We start from the raw sequence: 27,419 nt of genomic DNA on the forward strand, positions 1-27,419 counted from the left end.
TGGATTCCCAGTCAACTCCAAGCATATCTTCTACCCTAAATAATTATCCCAATGCTCACAGCAGAACCTGCAAAACCTTACAAAGGCGGAAAGGAGCGTCCTTCTGAGGACAACGCTTGTTCTAGGAGATGCCCCTCTCCAGCCATAGCAACAATCTGTTGTATTCCTGGGTCACCAATCACCATGACATCCATCTGCACAACAAGGTTTCTAAAGCTCCTTCATCTACAACCCCCTGAATTTTATTGCGCTACAAGGTAAACAACCAGACAATACCTCCAGAAGACAGCAGACTAGAGCATCTGTTCAAGTTTCTGAGAGACCATATGAATTTATACTCTTCCTTTTATTTACACCATTTTGTCTTCTGGTTATTGATGATGTTTCTCATCTGTTTTTATTAGATGCAGGTGTTTTCTGCACTTCAGCTGGGAGCACTTTCCCTTTTTAGCCAATTCCAGATCTAATTTGTGTCTCAGTCACCTTTTGACTGTGATACTGGAAGGCAGAGAGAGAAAAAAAGAAAGAGATACTGGGTTTTGCTGCCTCAGCAGATGTGTGTTAAAGTGCTTTAGTGATTCAGCTAGTGCATCTGCCTGAGGCCAAAGGAGAGGCACTGTCTGAATCTGAAACAATTAATAACAAAAAAAGCCCTACTGTGGGCAGCATGAAGCGGGGGAAGGTGGAAGTGAAAAGGGAGCAAATAACAGGAATATTTCCAGCTTGCAGAGCACCTTGGCAAGATCTCCAACTGCTTTCAAAGACAGCCCTGCAAACCTACCCAGTCCCCTCCAAGATACAGAAGCTTCATCAGCCCTATTGCACATATAAGGGAAACTGAAGGTGCTTTTGCAACCCATCTACAGTCATCCAGCATCTCTGGAAGAGTGCCAGCCTCTCACCAGAACCAGAAAGCACTTTCTTGATGCCCCAGGGAAACATGACCCCATACACAAGCCCACGCCTGCAGCACTCATGGCTGGATGGTGGGAGAGTTACAGCACCCACTTCTTGTTGGCCCACGCATGTGTTCTAGTAGGGAGACTGCCACTTGCCTCATGCTTGGGGACTGCTCTCCAGTCCTTTCAGAGCCACCAGCAATACAATGACCTCTGCTCTCCGCTCCAGCTGGGAAGGTGCAAAGGGGAACCTATGTTGTCTGTTTATGACGAAACATCTGTCTTCCCCATTAGCAGAAGAAACTCATTTTGCACTGTGCTCAGTCAAGAGGAATTTGCCTCCTGAGCCACTTCTGCCTCTACCATTTAAACACCCAGTACCTCCTTTATGCTTCAGTCCTTGTGAAAGGCTCCAAGGACATCCCAATGCTCAGGATCTGATGTCCTTCACTTGCCAAATCCCCTCACCTCACAAGCTAACTCAGGTGAGGCATGGGGAGATGAAGACACCATAGGCACCAGTCACCACTGGAAATCTTGGCAGCCAAACCTTGATAACATGAAACAGAGCCAACACAGCCCTGCAGAACACCCAGGCTCTGATCTGGTGGGGGGAGACTCCATTTCTACATGCGGTTTAAAATTGATACCCCCATGAGGCATGTTAGAAAGCAAAACATTGATGCTGTCTTCACTGGAAGCATCGGTTGCTTTGTTTTTTTAATGACACGGCAAGCTGCTCGCAAAGAGATAACTTCATTCAGCCTAGCCCTTGCTGGATGTGGAAGGAAGTCCTTGGAGGTGACTCTCCAACGTATCCAGTATGCCACCTAGCCCTCGCTAGCTCTACTACACCCAATGATGCATGACGGGCTGCTCTCTCCTGCTGGAAAGGGGCTCCCAGTGTGAAGCTGCAAACATTTGCTCCGGTTATCACCGCAAGTAAGAAGGCATATTCCAAGGGAAAGACAAATATCTTGGGAAGAAATCACGTTCTACTTCTGACACTCAACCCAGTCTCTACACAAAGTGAAACACTGTGTTGATATCTGCACCATGGGCTGTTGCTCATCTTTCCTTTCTGCACTTCTGTCTCAGACTTGCCCCATCAGTTCCACTTCTGGCACTTGTCATTTTTCCCTCCAAGGATGAAATATTGGCTCATTTTCATGACGATGCTTCAGGCACCTGATTTCACAACCTACTTATTCTCCTGTATAAGCATTATTTTGCTAATGAGTTTCAGATCTACACAAACTGGACAGTGGTTTTGGAGGGAGAAAAAAAAAATCTCACGCTTATATCTGTGATTCAGCTTGTAATCTTTCTAGATTGCCTGGACTTGTTTGATGTTCTAAGTGCCTCCAAAACACACAGATTAGTCCAAACTGATTAAAGTGTATGTTCCATCCTCTTTATCTTACCCTTAAAAGTCAGTGCTTTTGCACATTACAGAGAGCATGGTAATGAAGTGTGACGTATCTGAGATGTAAAGAACAGTTAACTGCTGTCCAAATAATTAATTCTCTTTTTGCAACACAGCCATATGTAACACATGAAGCCTATGGCAATGAAGTATATTAGAAGATGCTAACAGAAACCTTGGTTTCCTCTGAACACTCTCTCTTTACTCCCCCAGAATAAGAAAGTATGTCTTACAAACACAAAACATGATTGTGATCTGCCTTGGAAGAGCACAAGCCAGGAGAAATGTGATCTTTGTTAGCTGCAGGCTCTCCGACAGCTCACGACCAGCCATACACTGCACACTGCCCTGTTGCTGTCTTACTTTCCCAGGGTAGAGGGTATTTTTTGGCGTCAGCATAGGACGCCAAAAAGACAGCCCTTGTGAAGAGCAGGAACAGCATGCACCAGGAGGTCATCTGCAGCTCCATCCCAACTGCTGGGCTCAGTGGATCAATACAGGTGGTAGCCCCATGATCCCCATAGCTGAGACCAGTTTCATCATGCGGGAGAAAACCTGCCACCAGGGCACATCTCATAGCTAAAAACTTGTCATCTTCTGATTGAGGATATGACTTGGTTTCCAGGTGTGTTTTCGTAGATGAATGTCTTCACGGCACAGCACAGGAGTGAAATCAGGGTGGCCACAGGACAACTTCACACCTCCTGGATTTCTGACTGCTCTGAAAGCCCAAGAGAAAGTTCCTGGACAGCCCTAATTAGAGCAGCTTCCCCAGGGATACATTGCAGGATCTCTGCCCCACGGCAATGCAGCCGTGCCCAAGCTTCCTGTGCCAGGGCTTGCAGCTGGGCTCAATGGAGGCAGTTCTCTACACGCCTCACCATTTTGTGTCTCGCAGGTTGGAGTGGGAGTGAAACCTCTCCTCCAGCCCTCCAGAGACTCTCACTGTCTCCATAGCAGGTGTTAATATACAGGGCACACTGTTTCTTAACGGGTACAAAACAGAATGAGGAGAGCAAATTCCCTCCTACCCTAAGACCTTTCACAAAGTGCTTCCAGATCTCCAGGTGAACAGTGCTCGCTCTCTGCCCAGTGCTGCTTTTTGCAAAGCACCCATTCAGACCGGTGGCAGATGCATGTACTTAATATGCTGTGAAAGTCATGTCAACTGAAGAAACCATTTTAAATCGCTTCTAGACAAAGTCTTAAGGGATTGCTTTTCTTACCTTAAGCATGCTTTTTTATTTATTTATTTTTCCAGTTAACTGTGCTCTAACCAGAAATTAAGGTAGTATTAAATAAAACCTCTGCAAACCCTCTTGGTAGAAAGAAAAAATAAAAGGCTTAGAAATGCAACTTTCGGGGTTCTTTTAAGGGTAGGAGGGAAGAACAGGAGAGAGCTGATCTTTACTACACAGTCCACACGGGGTAGGAAGGCAGTAAACAAGGAACACTTCAGAGGTGCAAAAAAAAGCCTTAAGAGTGAAAATTTTGGAGAAGAAGGAGTTAACGCTTTTAAGCAACCATCTCTTCTCTTACCATAGATAAGGGTGCATTCTAGTGGCAAAATCCATGCAATGCAGCTGCACAGATGACTGATCTAAAAAGAAACCTGTGGAATATGAGGCTTTGGAGGAGTGTGTGCACATGGGGGGGGGGGGGGGGGGGGGGGGGGGAGGGGGGAAGACTTGAATCGCACGTAAACCTCACCAGGAACTGTCCGATCGCTTTTAATTTCCCACTGTCCTGGTCGATAACCCTGTGCTTGCGCTCCTGAGTGAGCCCGTAGCCCTTGGCTCTGCCATTCTGCCGGCGGACTCAACTCATCCTCCTGCTCCAGGTGTAACACCCGCTGCACAGCTGCCGGGGCGGGCCGCACACCCCACGCTTCCAGCTTCCCCGCTCCTAGCAATGCATGAGCATGAAGGGAGGCAAGTGCGAAGGACCACGGCCCTGAGCTCTGTAACCCTTAGGTATGCAGCGGTGGAACAAAAGACAACAGCCCCAAGCTGCCCAGAACAGAGGATGAGCACTGCAAAGCGCTTTTTCTTTTCTTCCCATCTCCCTCCCCACTTTGTGCAGGGCAAGAGGCAGAAGAAGAATGAGCTAAAACGTGCAAAATGGACTTCACATGGCAAAATTCCCCTTGTTTTCTGGCATGCCCTAAGCAACAGCGAACTTTTCCAAAGAGGAATCTAAGAGTTCTTACAAGCAGCCCAGCCCTCCCTCCTGCTCACTGTCCGGCGGGGTTAACCCTTGCTGTTTGGGAGTATCATGGGCGCACCCTGGCACCGGGAAGAGCCTCACTGCGGTTTTACACCGGGCAGAAGGGCAGGAGAGGCGAGCTGGGCACCCTGCGCACACACAAAGGCTCCTTCCCAGGCCAGGGGGGGTGAGAGCGGCTCCTTGGCGCGCATCCAGCCATCTCCCTCCTGTACTCACCTTGGGAGCTGAGGGGTAGGTGGGTGAGCCCGATCCCCGCTCCGATGGCCCCCAGCCCCCCAGGCAGCAGTTGGGGATCCCTGCCCCACCAGCACAGCGTACAGCTGAGGCAGGATCAGGCCCTGCTAACTCACCCCTAAATGCAGAGCCCTGACCTCTCCCTCCCTGACTCCCCACAGCCCAGGCTGCTGTGCAACCCAATTGCAACCACTTTTCTCCTTTTCTCCTTTGCTTAAACCGTGAAGATCTGAACTTCTCCCCCCTCCTCTCTTCCCCTCCCCATCCTCGCCTTTCCCTTCCCCCTCCTCCTCCTCCCCTTGTCTCTCCTCATAATATTATCCTTGATCAGTGCCCGGGGTTTGAAGCCCAGAAGTCAGGAGCGGCGCTCCCCACCCCCACCGGCTCGAGTGCGCACTGATAGGGCCCTCTCTGCTGGCACCTAGTCAAGCTGAGGTGTCATTGGGATCTCAAATTGCAGCGAGGGGCTGGCAGGCAGCCAGGGGCAGTCTATTTAAAAGACAGCCTGTTCTGCAGTATTCAGTCTCTTTAGAAACTTCTCCAGGGGAAAAGTGTTGGGAGATCTACAAAGTGGACTTTTTTTTTCCTTTTTTTCCTTTTTTTTTTCCCCTTCCCCCTGTTTTTTACCGCTCCTCTGCAGACTTTGCAACAAAACACTCCAACTTTGCAGAAACTTTTCTTTTTTATATTTTTAATATTTTTGCCTTTTCTAGTTTTTTTTTCTTTTTTTCTTTCCGGCTTTATTTTGCCTTTGCAAATCCTGGAAGAGGAAAGCGGGAGGGTTGAACAGAGCCGATCGAAACACAACTTTGCTTCGTACCAGGCTTCCCAGCACCTCGCTGCGTCGGGAGGGACTGTTTCTCTTCCTGCAGAAGAAGAGAGAGGGAAGGGGAGCTTTGCATCCCCTGTTCCCTCTGCTGCGTGTTGGGTTTCGTTTTTTCTACCCCTCTTGACTGCTTTGATGCATTAATAGCAGGACACTGGTTTTCAAGGAACTTTGCTCCCTTCCCACCCTGCCTCCTCCCAGCCCTTTGGGAAGAGTGTGTGTGTGCGCGTGAGTGTGTGAAACCGCCGTCCCACCTCCCCAAACCCCCCTGCTCCCCTCCGCCTCCCCCTGCAACCTGTAGGCTGTGCAACCCCTGCAGGCTTTGCTCCCTTTCCCCCCCTCCTTCCTTCCCCTCTTCTTTTTGCGCTCCCGCAGATTGCTGTGCGAATTCCCCCTTCCGAGGCGAGAAAAAGCAGAAAGAAGGAGAAAACGGACAAAAAGACAAAAAGCAAACCTAGAGCCCCCCCCCCAACGCCAAAAGCAAAGCAGGAGGGTCTAGCACCCCGAGAATAAACCCCAGAGCGGGGCGCCTGCACGCAGGGGCTGTACTTTCCGCCCTTCTTGAATTTTTATTTTTGTTTCTCTTTTTTGCCCCAGAAGGGGCAAGCGGGAAGCCAGCGCAGCCCGCCCCCCCCCCCCGCCCGCGGCACCCCCCGCACCCCGTCCCGCAGCATCCCCGCCGCGATGCTGCTGCGGCTCCTGGTGCTGCTGGGCGCCTGCCCGGGGCTCTCGCGGTGCCTGGGCTCCTTCGTGCAGTGCGAGCCCTGCGACGGCAAGGCGCTGTCGCTGTGCCCGCCGCCGCCGCTGGGCTGCGAGCTGGTGAAGGAGCCCGGCTGCGGCTGCTGCCTCACCTGCGCCCTGCCCGCCGGCCAGCCCTGCGGCGTCTACACCGAGCGCTGCGCCCGCGGGCTCCGCTGCCTCCCGCGGCAGGGCGAAGAGAAGCCGCTGCACGCCCTGCTCCACGGCACCGCCGTCTGCCTCAGCGAGAAGAGCTACCGCGAGCAAGCCAAGGCCGGTGAGTGACGCCCGCCTCGCCCTCCCTCATCTGTCCCGGGTTCTTTTCCGTTCTGCCCGCCTGCTTTTTCCACCCCATCACCGTCTCCCGGCTGCATTTTCCTCTCTTCCTGGGTGTTCTTCCGTCCCCTCCGCTTGCTTTTCCGCCTTTCCGGCTCCCTTTCCATCTTTCCGCTGGCTTTTCTACTCCCTCCCACTGACTGCTCTTCCCTGCGCCCCCTCCCCCCGCCCGCCTTCCTGTTCTTCCGGCTGCTTTTCCATCTTCCCAGGTGCTCTTCCATGCACCCGCTTGCTTTTTCGCCTTCCCGGCTACTTTCCCGTCTTTCCACCCGCTTTTCCATTCCCACTCTTCCCCAGCTGCTCTTCCATCCCCCCTCGCCCGCCGTGTGCTTTTCTGCCTTCCCGGCTGCTCTTCCATGCCCCTCCACCACCACTAGCTGCTTTTACATCTTTCTGGCTACTTTTACATCTTTCTGCCTGTTTTTTTTTTTTGTCTCTCTCATATACACACATATACAGACCCCAGCTGCTTTTCCATCTTTCCAACTATTTCCCCATTCCTTCCCCACCCCTTCCACCAGCAGCTTTTCCAAGCCCGATGGTTCTTTTCCATCTTTTCTGGCTCCTTCTCCACCACCACCACTTCCCTTGTCTGCTCTGTCCTCTCCATATTGCTTTTCAACCTTCTTTTTCCATCTTTCCGGCTGATCTTCCACCCCTCCCATTTGCTTTTGCATCTTTTCCAGCTGCTCTTGCACCCCCTTTGCTGTTCTTCCATGCCCCCCACTGCTTTCCCATCCTTCTTTGCATCCATGCCCTTGTTGAACCTCCTGTTGCATCATCTCACAGCCTCCCCCCAAACCACCCCCCCCCCTTAAATCATGACCTCTGGGTTGCCCTATCCCCAGTGGAAAGCTTTTCTTCCGCCACCTCCCAGGTGCACCCTCTTAGTCACAGCTGCATCCCAGTCATTCCCCAGTTGCATCCTTTACATTTTTCCTGCATCCCCATCCTCATCCTCTCCCTGACCCCTTTCTCTTACTGTATCTTCCACCTTGCTGTGGGGCCCAAATTGACCTCTGCAGGTTGACATACAAGGGAGGGCAGGGCACCTTCTTGCAACCACCTGCCCCATCCCTGAAGTCCTCAAGCACCCCAGGGTTCATTGCTCAAACTCCCACTTTCCCCTCACCATCACTGCAGCCCTCTCCTCCTGCCTGACCACTGCTGGACGCCTTTGCTGGGCAGTGGGTTTTAGCCCAGGGAGGTGAAGAGAGCAGGTGCATTGGGAGCAGGGGATCTGCGATTGCAAAAAATAATGATAGTGTCGCTAATAATCAGAACAGGTTAAAAGCAAGCACGAAGGCTGGTGTGGTAGTGCCAGTGCAAAGCCAAGCTTCTGAAATATTTGCACCTTGCACGTGACAAAAGCACGAAAGTAAGCACTCCTCCTCTTTGGCACTCGTTTAACTCCCATTTCTGGATCCTGCAGCTTGTGCAAGGACGCTTTCCCTTTACTCCTTCAAATACATTTGTATTTCTGCCACACGGTGAAGAGGAGGCAGGGAGGGTTTCTGCATGTTCAGGGGACCAGGGAACCACTTGCCAAAAAAAAAACAAAAAACCAAAAAAAGCCAGAAACGAGCCCCCCACTTTTTTTTGTTACATGAAAAACTCATTTTTGCATGTTAGCAAGCTTCTGCTCATACCCGCGCAATGGGAATCCGTTCCTCCTTCCTAGCACCTAATAAATCTTGATGGTTTTATTATTTTTCCCTTAGCTGCTTGCAGGCAGTGGTTGTGTTGCTACGCTCCATCCTTCAGAGCAAAACCAACTTCTGTGTGTATAAATTCCCCTCTCCCTCAAATGTCAACAAATGTCCAAACTCCCTTGAAGCCATACAGAAACAGCAAAGCTGAGCTTAGTTTTCTGAAGGGGAGCTGGAAGGGATGAGGGTTGGAAGGGGACCCACGCAGGGCAAAGCCAGGAGCTGAGTTCTTGCCGTGGAGCCCGAGAAGCTGGGCAATAACTCGCTGGCAGCAGAGCTATATGAAGTATCCGGGAGCGCATCATCGCTGGTGTTTATTTACTCTGCGAGTGTGCGCGCAGCCAGGGGCAGGCGCTGTGCTCGGGAAGGCAAAGCTGTGCAGCTGAAGCCCAGCAGCACCGAGGACACAAGGGCTGTCTTTCTGCCCATGACACAGGTGACCCATGCAGACAGAACAAAGGCATCTGAAAAAGCTGTGGTGCTTGGTTACCAGCAGGAATCTAACTTGGTTCCACCTGCTTTGCTCTCCCCAAGGAAACTAGTCCTTTAACAGGTGTTTTGTGTGAAAACCTTGTAGTATTACAGGGTTTGGTTTTGTTGGGATGGGGAGCACCTGTTGAATGAACAAGGAGAGGGATAGGAAAGAGGTTGCAGGTTGGTTGCAAAACCACCCCCCAGCACTACCTGCGCTTCCAGTTTGGACTCCCTGAGCACTGCAGGGGGCTCTTTTTGACAGGTTTTGTTCGAAGCTGAGAGATGAGCCTGGATCCAAAAGGCTGCTGCAAGGAGCTGTGGGAGACCAGCAGGCTCCTCTTGAGATTTGTGAGATTGCAAAAAAGAAACAAAAAATAAATTAGGAATTCCTGAGGATGGGAGAGGAAAAAAACTCCTGGCATTCTACTGGTAGCGTGTGAGAACAAAGTATATTTTCATAGGCATGTTCCTAAGCAACGGGGCAAGGAAAGAAATTAAGTTTGACTTGAACTCTCTGGCCTCTGCCAGTTTGGCCAGCAGTGCAGGGACCATGCGCTGGGGAAGCTGGCCTGGCCCTCCCATCTATCAATGACCAAAATTGGCCCTGAGCTGTGAACCGCTGAGAAAGAATCAGCACTCTGCAAAATAAACTATGTGACAGTAGCGAGGACTAGATCAAACTGCATTTCTGTCTATTTCTGCTCTTGGCGCTGGCCGAGTTCAAAATCACAGATGCTTTCCTCTTTGTAGTTGAGGTGGAGAAGCAACCAGCGGTATTACAAGAGCCCAAGCCTGGGAGGCTGGGCTTGGCTCTTCTGTAGACCAGATGTCTTGCCTGAGGACAAGATGCTCCCAGGTACCATGCCTCAGTTTCCTCATCTTTAAGCTGTGCACAGCTGTACTGACAAATGCTGGACCTACTGAGCAGAATATGTTCATGGTTTGCTGAGAGGTCGGAAATGAAAGAAAGAGTGGGATTAGAGGGCTTTGGTAAGGCTCATTTTAAGTAGACCAGTGTGTAGGTACTGACAGGACAGTCCCTGTAATCCTTCTTGGCACAACTGTCCTTTACCGAAAGCCAAATATTACGGCCGTAATTGAATGTTCCTGGTAAAACAACATGAATGAGCTTCATTTATGGCACAGGCTGCAGGATTCTGGGTTTTCTCTGTTTTGTTTAGGTTTCCTTTGAAATACACCATGTCTTTCCATTTTTCTGCCCCATGCTCCTGCCAGACTTCCTCCTGCTGAGACAGCAAGGTCAGGCCGGGAGCTGGGGAGTGGAGGGCACAGATTGGAGCCTGCTACCCTTAAAAAGGCTTGTGGAAAAACAAAGGTTGTCAAATATTTCCTTCTCCTCTCTCATTCCTGCTCTCTTTCTAGAAAGCGAGCAAGACTTGGCAAGTTTCCGCACGAAACTGTGAGCCAACGATAACCAGGAGGGGAAAGGAGGGGGGTTGCAGAATTAGCCCTAAGAAAATCGTCTTTGCTGCGTCAGATGGAAGTAGGCGGAGTAGGAACGCTACCAAGCCCAAGTTTCCTGCGGCTCGTGTTCAGTGAAGTCCTTTATCCCTTCCCAACTTATTTCCCCCCCTTCCCCCCCCCCCCCATTTTTCCTTCCTGTGCTCTTCTGCTCCCCATTCAGGGATGCAGGGCTTCAGGAGTGAGCAGTGGGGATGTGGCAAGGCAGGTGGGCAGCTGAGATCTGGGGTCCAGGGTGAGGGTGAAGGTTAGGGCAGGGGTCATGGGAGCGGGGCGCTTGGGATGCACCGTCTTGCAGCCATGTGTTGCTTGGGGAGGGACCCGGCTGGTGCAAGCGGCAGGTCCTTTGTGTGAAGCAGCTCCCGAGCTGTCAAGGCAAAAGCTAGTAGCAACAGGCCTGCAAAGCTTCAGATCCAAAACAGGAAAATCTCCATTTTTCTTTTGATCTGAAGTTTCAACAACAATAACAATATATTAAAAAAAAAAATTAAATCCATCAGGTGCCAGCAAGAGCCGGGTTTCTGCGGTGTGTGTACGGGGGAGGGAGGGATGGGGTGGTTCAAACAGGAAAGGAGGGGCCTTGGCTGGAAAGATTTTTCTGCAGCCTGGTTTCTAAGGAAGGAGGGAGAATATTAAGTAGTCGATCCAAATGAAATTCCTGCCGGGTGCCAGCGGAGTTCACCGGAGAAAAGACATGGCTCTGTGCATGTGTGCATGCATGATAGATCTGGTCCCCACCTCCCGCGCAGCGCTGTCAGCCTGGACCCGCTCCAGGTGAATGAAGGGAGCCCCTCCAGAGCCTGTACTGCTGCAGGGGAGAACTGGGGCTGGCCTTAAATGGGAGCCCCCGCAAACCTGAGAGGTGGCTGTGTGCCTCCTCCTGTCGGTATTTAAGCACCAGCATCCTGTGCCCAGATGTTCGTTGCGGCTGTGGCATGTCAGTGTGTGACCAGAGTTGTGTGCGACTGAAGTGTTTGCATGATTGTGGGCAGAGGTGTCTCCTCAGGCCCAGAAGAAGGGAGTAGGAGAGCTCGGGTATGTTTTGTGCCAGCTTCAAGACAGCCCCCGGTTTCTTTTGTTGTGTAGTTTGGCTCACATGTGTCAGGGCAGACAGGGAGGAAGAAGAGAAGAAGAAGCGAGCTGGCACTGCCTTGCACAGAGTGTGGTCCTCTGCTTCCTCCTAACGTCCGCTGGAAGTTTTACTCATGCTGGGCTGAAAGACATCACGGATGTGAGAGTAGCTGTGGGAGTTTTTACAGTGGGGATGGTTCTCTGTGCTCTTCACCTAAACTGGAAAGCCTGGGAGCACTCTAGGAAGGGGGCAGGAACCTCCACCCCCTCCTCTGCTCAGCAGGTGAGCTGCTAAGAACAGCTGCAGCTCATTTCACCTCTGTTCAGTTACAGGGGAGATAAAAGGGCCCACAACACAGCAAATCCTGGCTATTTTTTTACCAAGCACTTAGTAGCGCTGATTTAAGGTCAGACATAAACGGAGAATTTGGCTGGAACACACCTGCCCTCGATGTGGGCTGCAGAACAGCAGGATTAACATGCACAGGAAACATATGCCTGTGAACATACATATACATGTACTGTGTTGACACACCCACACATGCTTGCACAATGGTTTAATGTGTGCAGATACATACATGGAGCATTTTTGTCTCTCGGGCAGAATGGTTTCCAGGCAGCACACACAAACCTCTCTTAGGTGCAGTGGTTCTGCTTATGAGTGGCACATTGGTATTTTGACATCAAGATTAGATGTTGGCATGCAGACCAGCCTACCCTATTCACCCACCGAGGGCTGAGAAATGAGATGCAGCAGGTGAGCATATCAAACAACAGGAAGCAAGGAAGGAGATAGATGCAAGATATTCCTCCCAGACAGCTGTGTGGATCTGAACTCACCCCCTGTGCTTGGAAGTGGCTTGTGTTTTTTGGGATAGAGCAAGTCTACATTAGTTAAATACCTTGAGAGATATCCCAGTGAAGATGCAGAGAGGTTGCAGTTTGCAGAGGGCAGCCAATCCACCTCCTGCCCCATGCCAGGGCTGCAGGATATGTGGAGAAGGCAGTGGTGGCTGGTGGCATCAGTGGAGATCATGCTAGGGGCACTGAAGGAGCTGGGACCCTTCAACCTTCTCTTTGCTCAGGCAGCAACAACTGGCCTTTGGGAAAGTGAGAAGAAGAACTTAATTGGGGAAAGATAGCAAAGCTGCTAAGATGTGGCAGGCTGAGGGAAGGAGAAATAACCTCCAGCACTGAGGAGGAGGAAGCAACAGGACCTGAAGACATGGTGCATGCACAAGTCAAAGATGATCCAGAGTTTGGCTTGTGTGAACTCACTGGCAGCCAGCATAGTAATCATCTAGTCATTTGTAAGGAGATTTTTTTACAGGCAGAAAGATAGATACTATCTGTTTATCCTCAGGACGGGTATAGCTGAAATATGAGGAAGCTCTGCTGGCGAGGAGGAGGAGGGATATTTTGTGCCCACATTCTGGCATCCCCTAAAACCTGGACCTACTGGGTCCATATAGCAAGAGCCTCCACACTGGGTCTCCTGTGGGGCACAGAGTGGGGTAGAAGCTGTTCCATAACTCCTGGGCCTGGGGCCTGCCTGTTTGAGATCGCTGGGCATGGGTTGTGCTTGATGCCTCGGCCCTTCCTGGAAGGCTCACATCACATCTGGTGATGAAGGAGTGACATCCCCATCCTCTAGCCACTCAACCCCCACAAGACATGCTCTACTACCTCAGCTGTGTAGCCAAGGCAACTCTCAGCAAGATGTTGGTTTTGAGGTGGCTCTTTGATGCTAGCGATCTGAGGGAACCCCTCAGTGTCAATCCGCTGCTTGCAGTTAATCCCAGCAGGAGCCATCATACTGTGTTTGCAGAAATTTGGGATGTTTGATGTGGGCAAATTTTCTCTCAAGGAACTCAAGGAAGCCGTTTCTCAACATGTTTTGATGGGTCTCCTGTCTGTTTATGATCTTTCCAGGACAAGTGTGCTAACTGTCCAGCAATCCACGTCTTTTAGATACCAGCTTTTGGCTAGGAGACCATACCTGCACTGAGCAATGCCTACAGGAAGGTCCAAACGTTGCCGGGGGGAGAGAGATCCGGTCAACAGGCTAAACCCTGTGCAGTCAGTGGGCATTTCATGTGTTGTATGCATAAAGCCTTGCTCTCACTATTACCCTCATTCTGTAGAACCCTCAGATATTCTCACAATTTTTTCCCAGTGCCTCCACCCCAGTGGTACTGCCTCTTTCATGCAGAATTTGGGAAGGAGGTGTCAATACCCACCACCACCAACTGGCACATCATTCCCTATTAGCCTGGGAGGGCTTGATCTTGCAAGATGCTGAGCACCAAAGCATCACAAATTTTTGGGGCAGCTAACCTCCTCCATGGGAGCCAGCCACCTCAGTCCTTGAAGGTCTGCAAGGCCAAAGCAGAAGATTATGTTGGGTTAGGTAGGATTGGAAAGCTCTTAGCAGCTGTCTGCCTTGAGGGCTGTTGGTTTGTTTGCTTGTTGGGTGGACACAGCTGGCTGACTGATGGAGATAATTGTTATGTTGATAGAGATAACTGGTCTGGTTGCTATTCAAAGCAAAAAGGTAACCCTGAGAGATACTTCAGGAAATGATCCTTTAGCTAACCAAGAGAGGGAATGTGTCTTAAAGGTAACTTTGGGTGCAAAGTTGGCCAATAGTCATAATTCCTTTTGTAGAAAACCAGTAGAAATATTTTCTTTTTCCAGATTCAGATAGGTTTCAACCTCCAAAGACAATTAAATCAACAGACCTGTTTATTATTCATGATTAAGAGATCAGATGTTATGCACTGGACTAATGAAAAAAATCTAGTAATTAATTAAGCCAGGGAACAACTGGCTTATAGAACCTGCCTCTCATTTTTTAATCTAAAACAGATACTGGAAAAGGAAAGAAGTTTTGTTAGGGAGGGGCTGCATAGTTTTTATACCTGTCCAGCAGTCAGTTATGGTGCTGCCACAGCCATAGTTATGTCTTAATAATGTCTAAATACACAGTGGCATACAGCCATTTTGCTTTGACTTGTGGCTTCTGCTTTCCTAAAGAAATAGCAGAAATGGGTGAAATTTTACTGCATCATTTCATAACCATTTCAGTGTTCAGTTATTTGGTTTTGTAATAGTAGAAGTGGCTCGAAGTTGCTGGAAGAACTAAGGAGTGCAACAGGGATTTTATCATTCCAAAAAGGCTTTGGACTTGATAACCCTCTGGCAAAGGGGGGATCAGTTGTCTTTCTTGGAATTTCACACCACAGACTGGAGGTCTGTACCCTTTGCTCCATCAAAGGACACATATTTTTAATATTGAAAAGCATCTTTGCATTGTGTTGGACCAAAGGGAATTGGTTTATTGGTATGCAGTGATTAGTGTAAGGAGGGAAATGGTTAGGAGAGACAAGAGTCATCTGACAGGATCAAGCTTGGGCAAGTTACTGCTTATCAGAATTGTCAGAGTGTGAACATCAAACTTCTGCTACGTTTTTGTGCTTAGGTGGATTGAGAGATTAAATAATGAGCAAGTCTACTCCAGGTGAAGGCTTTCTGAGAGAAGGAGCCATTAAGAAAGTAGAAAGGAGTCCTGAGGGCAGAGGTGGAAATCTCATGGCTCGGAACTTGTAAAAGTCAGGTTGGACTGTACATGTGACATTGTGTCATCTGGTGCTGACACAAAGTTGAGCAATAGGTGATCTCACACATCTTTTCCATCTAGTTTAAGGCAGAGCTGTGAAAGTCAGGCTGAGGGCCTAGAAATTAATCCGTGTTAGGCTGGAGGTTGCAATCACAGCTGCACACGTGAAATATTTGTGGTGTTCCACCAGTTCTCACCCTGCACCTGATACAGATGCATCTGCAGACTCCATCTGATGTGCCTTCACCTCTCTTCGGGGCAAGCAAAAGGTTTGGCTTTCTTGGATCTTCAAGTTACTGGCTGCTGTATATAACATAAGTGGGGATGGGTCTTTTGGTGGAGACTTACCAGCCTCCAGTGAGAGCAGCATCTCCTGGATTCAGTTCCAGTAAGTCAGTTGTTAAAAGCTTCTGCTTAATACTAAACTAAATCAGGTTCAAAACCCTGACCAAAAGGCAAAAGCCACCCTCATCCGTAAGCAGGCCAGAGAGCTCAGCATAAACTGTAGTGGCTGCTTTCACAGTACATCCTCTTCTCAGGATCATCTCCTTTAATGCAGTCTTCCCGTCAGTTGCACAGTGTTCATGGTATTGCTACAATATCCACAGTCATATTCCAGGTTTTAATAGCCACCAGCAACAGTCTTCTTGGTTATGCTTCTAAGGTCTTCTAAGCACCTGGCTCTACAATGATTTGTCAGATTTGAGTTTCAGTGATCAGAGTAGCATCAGCATCCTGGCAGCATCCTGCTTTCAAGTCCAGGTTTCTTGACAGCTTGTGTATATTGACACCAACCTTCAGCTGAGTTTTAGAGACAGAACCCCAATAGTTCAAGAGGGCAAAGCTACCTAATCTTTTCCCTGGTGACATTTCCTCCATCACTTCTGTACAGCTGCCTGCATCCAAAGAAGTCCCCATGTCCTCTTCTTTCTCATATAATAATTATAGTTGATGGATGCTATTGGAGTTCTTGTCCAACCCATCACACCTCCTTCTTTCCTAAGGACACAGCAAGATTTTTTTTCAAGTGATCTCTGATGGCCAGATGAGCACTTTACACTCTTTTGTTTCTATTCAGAAGATTCGAAAGCGTGTGTGTTTTCTAAGTAGGGTTTCCTTTTTATGACATAGGTAAGCCCCATGGAGAAACTACTGGTAAACAATTCAGTGATGCTGTTAAGAGTTACTCCAGATTTTCCTTACCTTTACTGTCAGTTGGGCAGAAACTGCCATGTGGTCTTCTTTCCTGAGTTTTCTTTTTTTGTTCTTTTCTGTTCTTAATTCCTTGACAGCCTGGCGGGGTTTTTGCCTCCTTTATAACAACCAGTGGAATACGCCACTAGGGTGAATTTGTTGGAAAAGATGCAAGACTAAGAAAGATGAATGATTTCATCCTTGCAGGAAGGAAGAATATGTCTTGGTCACTATGATATTGAAAGATGATATATTTAGATTTCTCTCGGTCATTCTTCAATTCAGCTCTCAGCTTCTTCTGCAGTTTCAGCATATGGAATGGGGAACATCTGCAGTCTCCAGATGATGTGAAGGAAATATGTTTTATCTTCCTATCATCAGTGCATCAGCAACTGGAGCTTCTTGATGTAAATCTAATCCTGAAATACTTCCTTCCCCTCCACTTGGCAGTTCAGTTCACTGGAAGATAACTTTGTTCAGGAAATGTCAGGCTAATACCAGCAGCTATCTAGAAAAACAGTGCCTGCAATTTTGCATGATCAGCATTCATTTAATTGAAATGGATGGATGTTTGTTCATGTTCTTACCAGAGGGAAAAGCTCTGGAAAGTTTCCCAACTCTTTTACTGATTAGACATTTTGGGTTCTCTCTTGCATAGAAATGGTTGTCAGTGAGAGCCCAAGGTCTCTGGCCATGCAGCCTGTTGACTCAGACCCTTACCTGGTCTTGGTGTGTCATGTATATGCATTGCAAACTCCCTTTGCTATAGCCTTTGCTGAGAATTGATCATAGCAGATTTGGGAGCTCTCTGGAGAGAAAGAGATGGATCAGAGACAACACCTCTCGATGTTGTCCTTTCTTGTACATGCCAGATCAGAAGCAGCCGAGCCCACCAGCTGGTGCCCATGCTCAGCTCTTCCAGCACAGCAAGGATGCTTAGAGTTTGTCAAACTAACATCTAACAATGTATAGGGAGCTCCTGTACATTATGGAGCTCCCCATTTCTAAACCTGCTTTTCTCCTTGCACTGGAGAGTTGCTCCCAGGGAGTTTTATTTTGTGACTGCAGCAAGAAAGGCCAACTCAGGAAAGCATCGTTTGGCACACAGCAACACAGATCCTTCTTTACACTTCCAGTTCCCATAGCTGTACATCTCCCACCTCCATGGCACTTGCTGGTACTGCGGAGAAGTGGTGCTGACCCAAGAGATCCATTCCTGCAGATAGGCTCTGCACTTCCAGAGCAGACCAAAACATGAGCTGATTCCCTTGAGAGCTCCTTTCCCACATGCTGAGCTGTATTTCTCCCCCATCCAGCTCTGTATGAGGACACCGAGGTCATCAGGATGATGATCTCCCTTTCCCATGAATCCTTTGTGAACCTGGGGGCAGCCCAAGCACCTGATATTCACGCTCTGCAGGTGAGCCCTGGCTGATGCAGCAGAATCTGCATCCACAGGTTTCTGCTGAGGAGACATTACTCTCCTGAGAAAGAGCTGGTCTTCCAGGAGAGTTCAGCAAAGCCCAAACAATAACTTCAAAAAAAGGACACAGTACAACAGTGTAGCACATCCCTCTGCTATCTGTCCCTGTTCTCTGAGGCTTGCTTGTAAGGTGTTCCTGAGCTTTTCCCAAGCATCCTTCTGTCTCTTGGATTAAGAAAATGGAGATAAGTCTTAACCCAGGGTTGAGTCCTTCCAGCCCTCTGGCAGCTTTTTCTCCTCTTTTCTGAGCCTGGTCCCACTGCTCCATATTCTTCTCCTAAAAGGTGTCTCTGTGGGACAAGAGAGTGAGGTCCCAGCAACTTGCAGCATGCTGTCACAGGGATATAAGGTACTGGAATTCCCCAGAACTCTCTTCCAAAAGCTTGTATGGCTTTTGGGACATGGACTGGTTTTGGACTCTGATCGTATATCTTGCAGGGGACTGGGCATGGTGGGGTATAGTTGGTGTTTTTGTGGGCGCTTCATGATGCTTTGACTGCTAAAGACTTCCTTCTATGCTCTGCAAATCACAAAGGTGATTTGCCACCTTTGGCATTTGTTGGGACACTTAATTCCCAGCAAAGAACACAGGGTCTGGGTTTTCTTACCACCACCCCTATGCCTGTAAAATAGTTTTGTCACTTTTGCCTGTAAGAGCTACGTAACAGACTGCAAGGGGACCAGTACTAAAGAGGTTGTAGAATTTATCTTTTTTAACTTCAGATCTTTGGAAGCCTAAGAGTGACCATTGGAGGCACAGGAGGAGAGACTGCAGCCTCCAGAGACATGTTGTTCCACCCTAAAATCAGCACTCCCAAGCCTAATGATGGAGCTGGTCACAATCTGGAGGGTGCAGCATCTCTGCAATGAGTTAGACATGGAATTTAGCCATCGAGCAAAGCCCAGACACTTCTGTATTAGTAGATGGGTGTTATTTAACCCAGATCAGTCATAAATGCCTGTTGCACATTGCTGGGACTTGCGGGATGTGGGGTGGCAGTCCAAGCAGGGCTGCTGTTTTCCTATCCTTCTTAGCGTGTGGTGTCTCCTCCCAGTCTCTCACCGCCTACGAGCATCACCAGTGTGCTCCCTTGCCAGTCCCTGCTAGATGAGCCATGCCGGTCTGCTGCCGAGTCCCCACCAAAGCACAAAAGTTCGTCGAAAGTCCAAGGCACAAAGCAGCTGGCTCTGCAGCAGCCAACACCCTGGGCTAGCGGGGGACCAGCCAGAGCCTGCATCCCCCAGCCCTGGCTGCTCCTCCTCTGATGGGTGCCAGACAGCCTTGGGTTGGGCGGGCGCCTGAGATCACTGCCTGACCTCACCAGGGCGGTGATCTGGGCTCAGGGACCCCCGCCCCCGGCACAGCACCTGAGCCGGCTTCCACTACCCACCCTGCAGGGCTGTGCACAGGGCTGCGGGTCATTCACTGCTGTGCTAGGGTTGTGTCTGCAATGGGACTGTAAATGAGCTGTTTCTCATTAGGGCAGTGAAAGCTCCCTTCTGGGCTGATCCCTGTGGCCTCCAGGGAGCTCAGGAATGCTTTTTCTCAGTTGTGCTCTCCAGCTGCCAAAGGGCGCAAGATGAGATGACCCTCCTCTCTCCACATCCCTGCCCTGCCTGCATTCTGAGCATGCAAACACAGGGGCTGACCCTGTGCGCTGATAAGGAGGGAGGGATCTTTATTTTCCTGTCATGAGCACAGGTCCAAGGCTGGAGAAAAACTTGCCTGCCCATCCCATGAGGTTTTGATGTAGGTCTGGTACACCCTCTCCTCTGGAGTGGGGACAACTGGGGAGGGCAGCTGGGTGAAATGCATGAGCAGGGCTTTTACCAGCCAGGGTCCTGAGCACAGACTTCTGTATAAGACTGAGACTGAAGAAAAATAGGTACACCTCTTACGTGATTTGCAATAAAATGCTGATTTCAGGGACAGCACCAACATTCCTCTTCTCCCAGCCACAGGGATCCCAGGAAGCTGCTTTACATTGCCCAGGAAGAAGCAGTATCATAAATGATGGGAGAGGAAGGAGAAATGGGAGGATCCTGCCCCTCTGGCAAGTACAGGGAAGAAGAAAAACATTGATTTCACCACCTACTGCCTCTGCCTGCGTGTGTGTGTAAAGTCCAGCAAGAAGACACAAGCAGCCAGCATGGGGCTGGGCAGATAATGGAGCCACTGTAGATAGGAGTCTGCGGCTGTTTGTGCTGGAGAGCTGTTGTTATGGGTGAAGCTCAGAGGGAGTGTCCAGATCTGGCTCTGATTAGCACTTTGGGGTCCTGATCAATGGGAACTGCAGGAAAAAATCCCTCCCCTCTCTCTGCCTCTCCCCTAAGTTTCTTCTTTTGTTCATCACCAGTACCGGCTGCCTAGGTGTGTTATCCCAAAATGTTTTCCCTCCCTCCAAAAAGAAAGCCAAAATGTCAGAGATCACACATCCAGATTTGGAAACCACCGTGCTGTAAGCAGCAATGGGATGGAAACTAGGATCATCCAAAGACAGCTGCCACCAAGGCTCAAATTTACAAAGAGCCCCCTGGAAAAGTGGGGTGGTGGCATCACTCGTGAAGTCCTGTAGCTGGGGATATGCCCTTCATGGGCATACTGGGAGGTAGCACTTAATGCTGGGGGTAAATCCTCCTCCATTGGACAGCGGAGACATTGTGCACTGTGCTGTTCAGTGGGAGACTGCTCTCTAAGCAGCGATGTTTCAGCCCTGGATAGTGTAAGCCTTGATTTCCATCTTGCAGTGAGGACTTCTGAACAGAGATGGCTGAGTTTGGGGATGGAGGAAGGACAGGGAAACTTCTCAAGGTCTCCACCAGTGACGTTTGTCATTCCTATGCTAGAGGTTTAATTGAGATCCCCGTTAAGTCTTTCTCCAACAGCTTTCTGCTCAAGTGGTGTGTTATGTTAGTGCTTACATTGTAAATAGTAATAATCATGATAATAATCAAGAGGGCTGTTCAGCAAGGTTGTGCTATGGTCGTGCTTGTTTTTCTTAAGGTGTATGTGGCTTTTTTGGAGGGGGTTGAACAGGACAGCAAGTTCTCTAGCAGTGGGCTGTGGAAGTAACAAGCATGGATCATTACCAGCCGCAGTCAATAAGATACTTTTCCTACCTTTCTGCCAGAAACCAATGAAAACATGTTACAGAAATTCCAGCCATTTGGATAAAGCTTTCTGCTCTGCTCTGTAAAGTCAGCAGGCAGGGAGGCAGTGTTCCCACATGCCCCACACCCACGTGTGAACACACACCTCTGCCCTGTGGGGAACTCGCACATCTCCAACACATCTGAAGCATGGAAGCACCCGGGCTGGGTTTTGGCCCAGATGCAGGAAAGTGCCCGGGCTGCTCTGGGTGGTATCTGTTGAGGTCAGCAGCCAGACAGAAGCAGTTTGCAGCTTTCCAGAACTGTGCCTGGTATTTTGCTACGCTGCATCCTTTCTGTGGAGGCAGAGTGAATGGGTTGGAAATGGTTCCTGCTAGAGAGCAACCTTTGGCCAGTCCGAAGTGGGGAGAGGGACGGTGCCCTCAGCCTGAGACAGAGGACAGTCCACGCTCTGCTATGAGTATTTTCTGTCTCTCAGGGCTCATGGGAGCCTGCATGGATTTGGACATCCACACCACAGTCCTTCTGGCCTAGCCTGTGCCAGGACCATATGCAGATGCTCACCCCTTTTTCCCTGGGTCCTCCATGGGCACCGCAGCATCAGATCAGACAAAAGGCCACAGGCTGGCTTTGAGTTGAGTTTAGTCTCCTGCTTTGGCGGTACAGTCAACATCCTCTTCAGATGGCTACAGCCCAAGTCTCATCTCCAGAGTAACCAAGCATCCTTGTCTTGGCCAGCAATGTCATTCTTCTGTGTGGCCAGTGAGCCTGGGACTTCACCTGAGAAGGAATGGAGGTGTGAAAGCCACCTCCTGCTTCCCAGTGTCCCCATGCTGGGAACACAGTGCGCAGGGCCTTCCTGCCAGTGCCTTGTGCCCATAGCTGAAATAGAGACATGCAGCATGCTCTGCTTCTGCAAAGAACCGCCTGCCTAAAACCCAGTTGCTGGTTTGGCAAGGTGGGTGGGAGCAGGCAGAAAAGGTCTGTGCAGAGGGCCAGATGCCGACAGCAGGGGAGGAGGAATCCCAACCTCCTTCCTCAGTCGCAGACAGGCACAATTAGGGCTCTTTTGGGGAAACTGGGAGTTGCTGCTGCTGGCATCTCCTCAGGAGCAGAGGTGCAGTGGTGCCAATGCTGCCTGCCACGAGCCAGCCAGCGCAGCAGATGGAGGTTAATGAGCAAGCTGGAGGGTGAGGATGAGTGTAGGGGCTCTGGAGATGCTGACAAGCATGTCTGGTCCTGGCTGCTGGCTGATGCAGATGATCCAGCCGGGAGGCAAAGGGGCGGACTGCACCCTGCAGTGCCCCCCTTTGCCTCCTGTCCGCCCTGGCTCTGCCTTTCTCTCTCGTGTTGGCATCCACAAGGTCCCTCACCAGCTGCCCGGAGCTTGTCAGAAGCTTCTGTGTCAAGAGACCTCTGCCCTTCAATTTATCAAAATTGGCTTGTTAGTATCAAATTAGGGAATACATAGGTGTGTGAGCAGGGAGTGCTTCAGCCTTGTTGCTGAAGGAAATTAGGCTGTAAAAATCATCAGAGGGTGGATGAAAAGGATCCCTCCAAGGCATCCATGGGGTTCTCACTCGGAATTAAACACCTGAACTAGACACCACTGCTGAGTAGCAGATGGAGGAGTCCTACCACATCCCTTGCTGTGTTCCTGCTTGACCTGTGGGTGCCGGGGAGGATGAAGAGGGTCTCTTCCAGGTGCCTTTTTGGTCCCACACTGAACTCGAGCTAGGAGCTAGGCAGCTTTCCATGTATGCTAGCCCTCAGCTCCCTCTGCAGAGCGCTGGGCTCCTGTGGCTCCTTCCCATCTCCCCTTGCTGAAAGGGCTCCACATTAGACCCCAGCTTGCTCTGCGGCAGCTTGCCGGAAGAGGGGAAATAAGGTGTTTGCAGAGGCTGAAGCTGCTTACCATGTGAGCAGGCTGAGCTGCTGCAAACACCCATTGCACCTCAAGACCTGGGGACTGGACACCCTGTGCTGTTTTTCTGACTGACCCTCACTGCCTTGTTTGCTAATTTAGGTTTGCCTAGGTAGCTGTGCCTTTCGTGTTTGTTATTGCAGAGGTAATGAGCTGTGTCCCTCTTATGTGATTGCAGGGTTGCCTGCCCCGGTGTGAATCCTTCCCTTAATTATGGTCAGGAGATGCCCTGGCTCTGCCTTCTGTGGCTCTGGCAATGTGTGCCAGAGGGGATTCCCGGGACAGATCACAGCATGCTTCGTTGCCGGGGAAGGGCTTAGTCACTGCGGCTGTCTCCGGTCTCTTTTCAGACCTTGGATGCCGTAACTTCTTTTAAGCAAAGCATTCACTTCTGCTGCACCTTGTACAGTGACATTTCCTGGAAAACAAGATCATTCCCAGTTACAACAATCTGTTCCCTATCCCTTGTCTGTCATCCCATTATAATAGAGGAGCCCTGAGCTGTAGGGCCTTTGAGTCCTGCAGCAAGAGAGAAACCCCAGGCATATGCACATCGTGGGGCAAAATGGCAAGAGGACCCTGTCCTGGAGAGATGTGTGAGTCCTGGGGATGGTGCATGGGGCCATTTAAGTGGTGTGGGCAGTTAGGAGGGTGCTGAGTCTGAGATGCTGATCCAGCCCTGTTCTTGTGGAAAGAGAAGACAAAAGTGATGCTTTAACAAATAAGTGGCCGTTGAAAACTTCCGGGTTCTGCTGGGAAAGGGCAGGTTGACCTTGGCAAGGACGAAGAAGAGACGGGGAGCCGTGGCAGGCTTGGGGACCCAGTGACCAGCCTGTCCCCTGGGCCACCTCCAAGACCCCGTTGCGATGTGTGTAACGGGCCAGTGCTGCCATCTGCCGCTGAGCAGCGCGCCTGTCTGTCCCCCATCACCGGGCATCCCCAGCGCAGCCCGGGGAGGCAGAGGCATCTGCCTTCCCTTTGGGCGGCATCTGGGCTCCGGGGAGCAGCTGGTCTGCAGGGAGACTCCTGTTTGCCTTGTTAGGGTGGGAGGTTATCTGTCTTTATTCTCATCCTGAGCCTTTTTCTTTTGTCCCAACAGTGATGTTGGTAGGAGGGGCAAAAGCGGTTCCCTGCTCACTTCACCGCAAGGTTGCAGGAGGGAATGAGCCAGGTTCACTGGCATTGGGTCGTGGTAGACACCTTGCAGGGAGGGATTTCAGTGACTCTGTGCTTTTCCTTCTGCTGCTGTGGGTTTCCCTGTGCTCACCTGCCAGACCTAGCACAAGCCTAGTGTTAGTGCAGGGTTCCTGGGAACCAGGGGCTGGGAGAGCAGGAGCCTCAAGAGCCTTAAACTCTATTCCAATTTAGTCCAGAAATAACCCTTTTTCACTCTGGTGGCTATACTAAATGTCACAAGTCATCTAAGTTTAGACTGTCACCAGCTTGCTTCTATATATAACCACACAGTGCCCCTGCCTGCATCACGTCAGCACAGGTCACACTGGGGCGATCCGAGGGATCTATAGGAAGGCAACTGCCATGCACAGAGCCTAAACGTGCTGTCAGTACCATTGGTGGCAGCTGCAGTCAGGCAGCTTTGCTGTCACCCCAGGCTTTGCTGGCTGCTTAGTGCATGCCAGCAGACAAGGGCTGGTTCAGTCCTGTCAGCATGGGGCTGCAAGTGGAATTCCCAGGAGATCCCAGCACTTGTCAGCCAAACTTCGGCATCGCTGCTGAAGGTCTGCCCAGCTGAACAGTATCTTTGCTGTGTGATTGACCTTAACTTTGGAGTTGTTGCATCTTCGAGCATCCCTGGCTTTTGCTCTTCCATCTCAAGGCAGGGTGGAGTGTGAATTTGTCACTTAATCCTCTCACCATGGCTAGAGGGGGGCTTCTCTGCCACATTTTGTGTCTCATCTAGTCCTTACTGGGTGTGAGAGAAACCTTCCACCAGTCTTTTTATGCTGACACACTGCAGACGATGGTGGTCTTATATATAGGAGCCTATCCTAGACTCCCAACTCTTCTATGCCCTCAGATACCTTCCTACCATGAGCTTGGGGATCACACAAAAGCCATGCCAAGTCCCACACAGTGGGATAAAGCCAGGGCTGTAGGCAGCAGTTGGGAAAGGGATTTATTTGGTCTCTTGTTCCTATCCTGCCTGGTGCAAAGATGTCCTCTGGGGTTGGGCAGGAGGCTCTCTATGCCAAGGCAAGCCCCAGTCAGATGACGGAGACCTGACAGTTTGGTACCCCTTCTCTTCCAGAACGGGAGTCCCGAGAGCATGAGGAGCCAACCACGTCAGAGATGACAGAGGAGACTTACCCACCCAAGGCCTACCGGCCCAAGCATGGGCGCCTCTCCGAGCTCAAGGCTGAGGCCCTAAAGAAGGACCGCCGTAAGAAGCTGACCCTGGCTAAGTTTGTGGGCATGGCAGAGAACACGGCGCATCCTCGCGTCGTCATCCCTGAGCTCCGGCAGGAGTTTGAGCTGGTGGGTGCCTTCACCTTCCCTCCATGGGGCTCCTGTGGGCAGGGGGCTGTGGGAAGGCTTTGTCCCCTGGGGAGCAGGTGCCAGTGTGGGTACAGGGGACCTGGGGGCATTTGCAGCTGGAGGCTTGTTGTGAGGTTCTCCCCTTCTCACACTCCATCTTCTCCCTGCTGGCAGGGTCCTTGCCGCAGGCACATGGAGGCATCCCTGCAGGAGCTGAAGAGCAGCCAGCGGATGGTCCCCCGTGCCGTCCACCTCCCTAACTGTGACCGAAAGGGCTTCTATAAGAGGAAGCAGGTAAGAGCCCCGTGGAGAGACGCTCCCCACTCAGGGAGGCTTTTTTCTGCTGCTGCCCTGAGTGGAAAGTATGGAGGTTTTCCTCTGCTGGGCTGGTGGGGAGACATGTTTAGTGGTGGGTGGCCTTGCTGATGGCTTCATGTGCCATTTGGCCTGAAGTGAGCATCCTGAAGGAACTTCTTAGGGAGGAGGAAAAGTCAGAATTAGCAGCGCGGATGGAGATGTGCTGAAAGCAGAGAGCAGGAGCTAGGTCCTACCCAGGGGATTGCATTGCTGAGGTGAAAGGGGCAAACTGCAGGGGTGATCCTGGTCTTGAGTGCAAGGGAGCCACAGTGTCTGGTGGCCAGCTCCTAATCTCTGCCTTTGGTTGTCTCTGCAGTGCAAGCCCTCCCGTGGCCGGAAGCGTGGGTTGTGTTGGTGTGTGGACAAATACGGCATGAAGCTGCCAGGGACTGACTACCTGAGCGGAGACCTGCAGTGCCACGCGTTCGACAGCAGCAACGTGGAGTGAAGTCGCATCCCCTCCCTCCACCCCATCACTACCTACCCAGGCTCCCTTCCACCCTCCCCTCCACACCTCCCCGCGCCCCGGGACTCCGATTCCTTTCATCTCATGTAAGAAGAAAAAAAGACAGGAAAAGAAAAAGGAGAAAGGAAGGAAAAGGAAAAAAAAAAAGAGGAAGAGAAGGAAAGAAGTAAACAAAGGAAAAGCAAAAAGAAAAGAAAAAAGGAAGAAAGAAAAGAAAGGAAAAAAGAGAAAAGAAAGGAAGAGAAAAGGCAAAGAAAGGAGAAAAGAGAAAAAAGAAAAGAAAAAATAAGAGAAAAGAAAGGAAGAGAAAACTAGAAAAGAAAAGAGAAAAGGAGAAAAACAAACCCTGACAAAACTGAGGACTCGGAATCTGCAGCAGCCTCTTGACGACAAGGACTCAGCAAGGAAAGGACAGAGCCAGAGACAAACCAGTTGTGGCCACTCCACTCCATCCTGCACTGACCCGTGCCTCTCCCAGTGCTGCTTGCACCTCCCTGCTGCTTGAGCAGAGGCTTCCACTTGTAGGAAGCTCTCTGAGTTGGTGATTTTCCAGTATGGCTTTCAAGCAGGTTGATTTTATTTGGGGGGGGGGGGGAGGAGGAGGAGATATTTTTTGTCTAAAGGGTCTCAAGAGAAAACCTGGTGGCCGCCAGCATCCTCTCTCCTTGCTGCAGTCCTCCAGAGTCTCCTCCCCACATCACTGGGATTCACTTGACTCTATTTGGTTTCCATCTCAAATGACTGCCCCAGATCAAGGCAGATTTCAATGCATCGGGAGGAGGCATGGGACTGCTGGGGTTTTGTCTGGAGATGAGTTGGGGAGGGAAACACAGCTCCTGCAATGGCACGAATACCCCTGCAAGAATATTGGTGAGCTTTGAAATCATCCAAAAAGGAAAGATACCTTTCTCCATCCAGTTCCTCTCGGATGGGAGGTCAGAAATCTTTTTGGATAAGCAGTACTCTATTGTCCATCCAGGTGTGGAAGCACTTGTTTCCTGCGTGCATGTGTGCAAGCATGTGTGCGCACAGACATGGCTTTTCCTCCTTGCAAAACTTTGCCTTGAAACCTGCAATTTGGAGGGCTTCACTCTTAAGCAGGCAGAAAGATGCTGCCCCTCCCAAAGAATAATAACCTGCTGGACTAAGCATGGGAGCAGAGTTACAGAGGAGCATCAGTGCCTGTGGGATCAGGGTCACACCAATGCCAAGGGCTGCATCCAAGCTGACCCCGCAGATACTCCATCACTGTCCAGGCTGAAGCATCTGTACATGAGGACAGGGGAATTGGGGCCAAAACTCTTCACTACCCTTCGCTGGCATGAGGAAGACCAAGTATGGAGATTTC

At 50.4% G+C, this 27,419-nt stretch overlaps 1 protein-coding gene and 1 long non-coding RNA gene across 2 annotated transcripts; one reads left to right on the forward strand and one right to left on the reverse strand.

The window, feature by feature from the left end:
- Window positions 1-5,498: 5,498 nt before the first annotated feature.
- LOC130610388 (uncharacterized) lies at window positions 5,499-6,602 on the reverse strand. Its single transcript, XR_008975040.1, has 2 exons — window positions 6,463-6,602; window positions 5,499-5,651 (listed from the first exon to the last, which is right to left on the reverse strand). It is a non-coding gene; the product is annotated as an uncharacterized LOC130610388 (long non-coding RNA).
- Window positions 6,244-26,284, forward strand: IGFBP5 (insulin like growth factor binding protein 5). Its single transcript, XM_057430220.1, has 4 exons — window positions 6,244-6,626; window positions 25,022-25,248; window positions 25,423-25,542; window positions 25,922-26,284. The coding sequence occupies exons 1-4, from the start codon at window positions 6,296-6,298 to the stop codon at window positions 26,051-26,053; spliced, it is 810 nt and encodes a 269-aa protein (XP_057286203.1). The 5' UTR covers window positions 6,244-6,295; the 3' UTR covers window positions 26,054-26,284.
- Window positions 26,285-27,419: the final 1,135 nt, after the last annotated feature.

Source organism: Pezoporus wallicus, unplaced genomic scaffold (assembly GCF_028554395.1).
Source record: "Pezoporus wallicus isolate ANWC-B61680 ecotype Strahan unplaced genomic scaffold, APGP_CSIRO_Pwel_v1 contig_5261, whole genome shotgun sequence".
Taxonomy (NCBI): domain Eukaryota; kingdom Metazoa; phylum Chordata; class Aves; order Psittaciformes; family Psittacidae; genus Pezoporus; species Pezoporus wallicus.

Coding starts and splice junctions, on each gene's coding strand:
- IGFBP5 (XM_057430220.1), top strand. CDS start 6,296: ATGCTGCTGCGGCTCCTGGTGCTGCTGGGCGCCTGCCCGGGGCTCTCG. Junction 6,627..25,021: donor CCGCGAGCAAGCCAAGGCCG/GTGAGTGACGCC, acceptor CTTCTCTTCCAG/AACGGGAGTCCCGAGAGCAT. Junction 25,249..25,422: donor TCCGGCAGGAGTTTGAGCTG/GTGGGTGCCTTC, acceptor CCCTGCTGGCAG/GGTCCTTGCCGCAGGCACAT.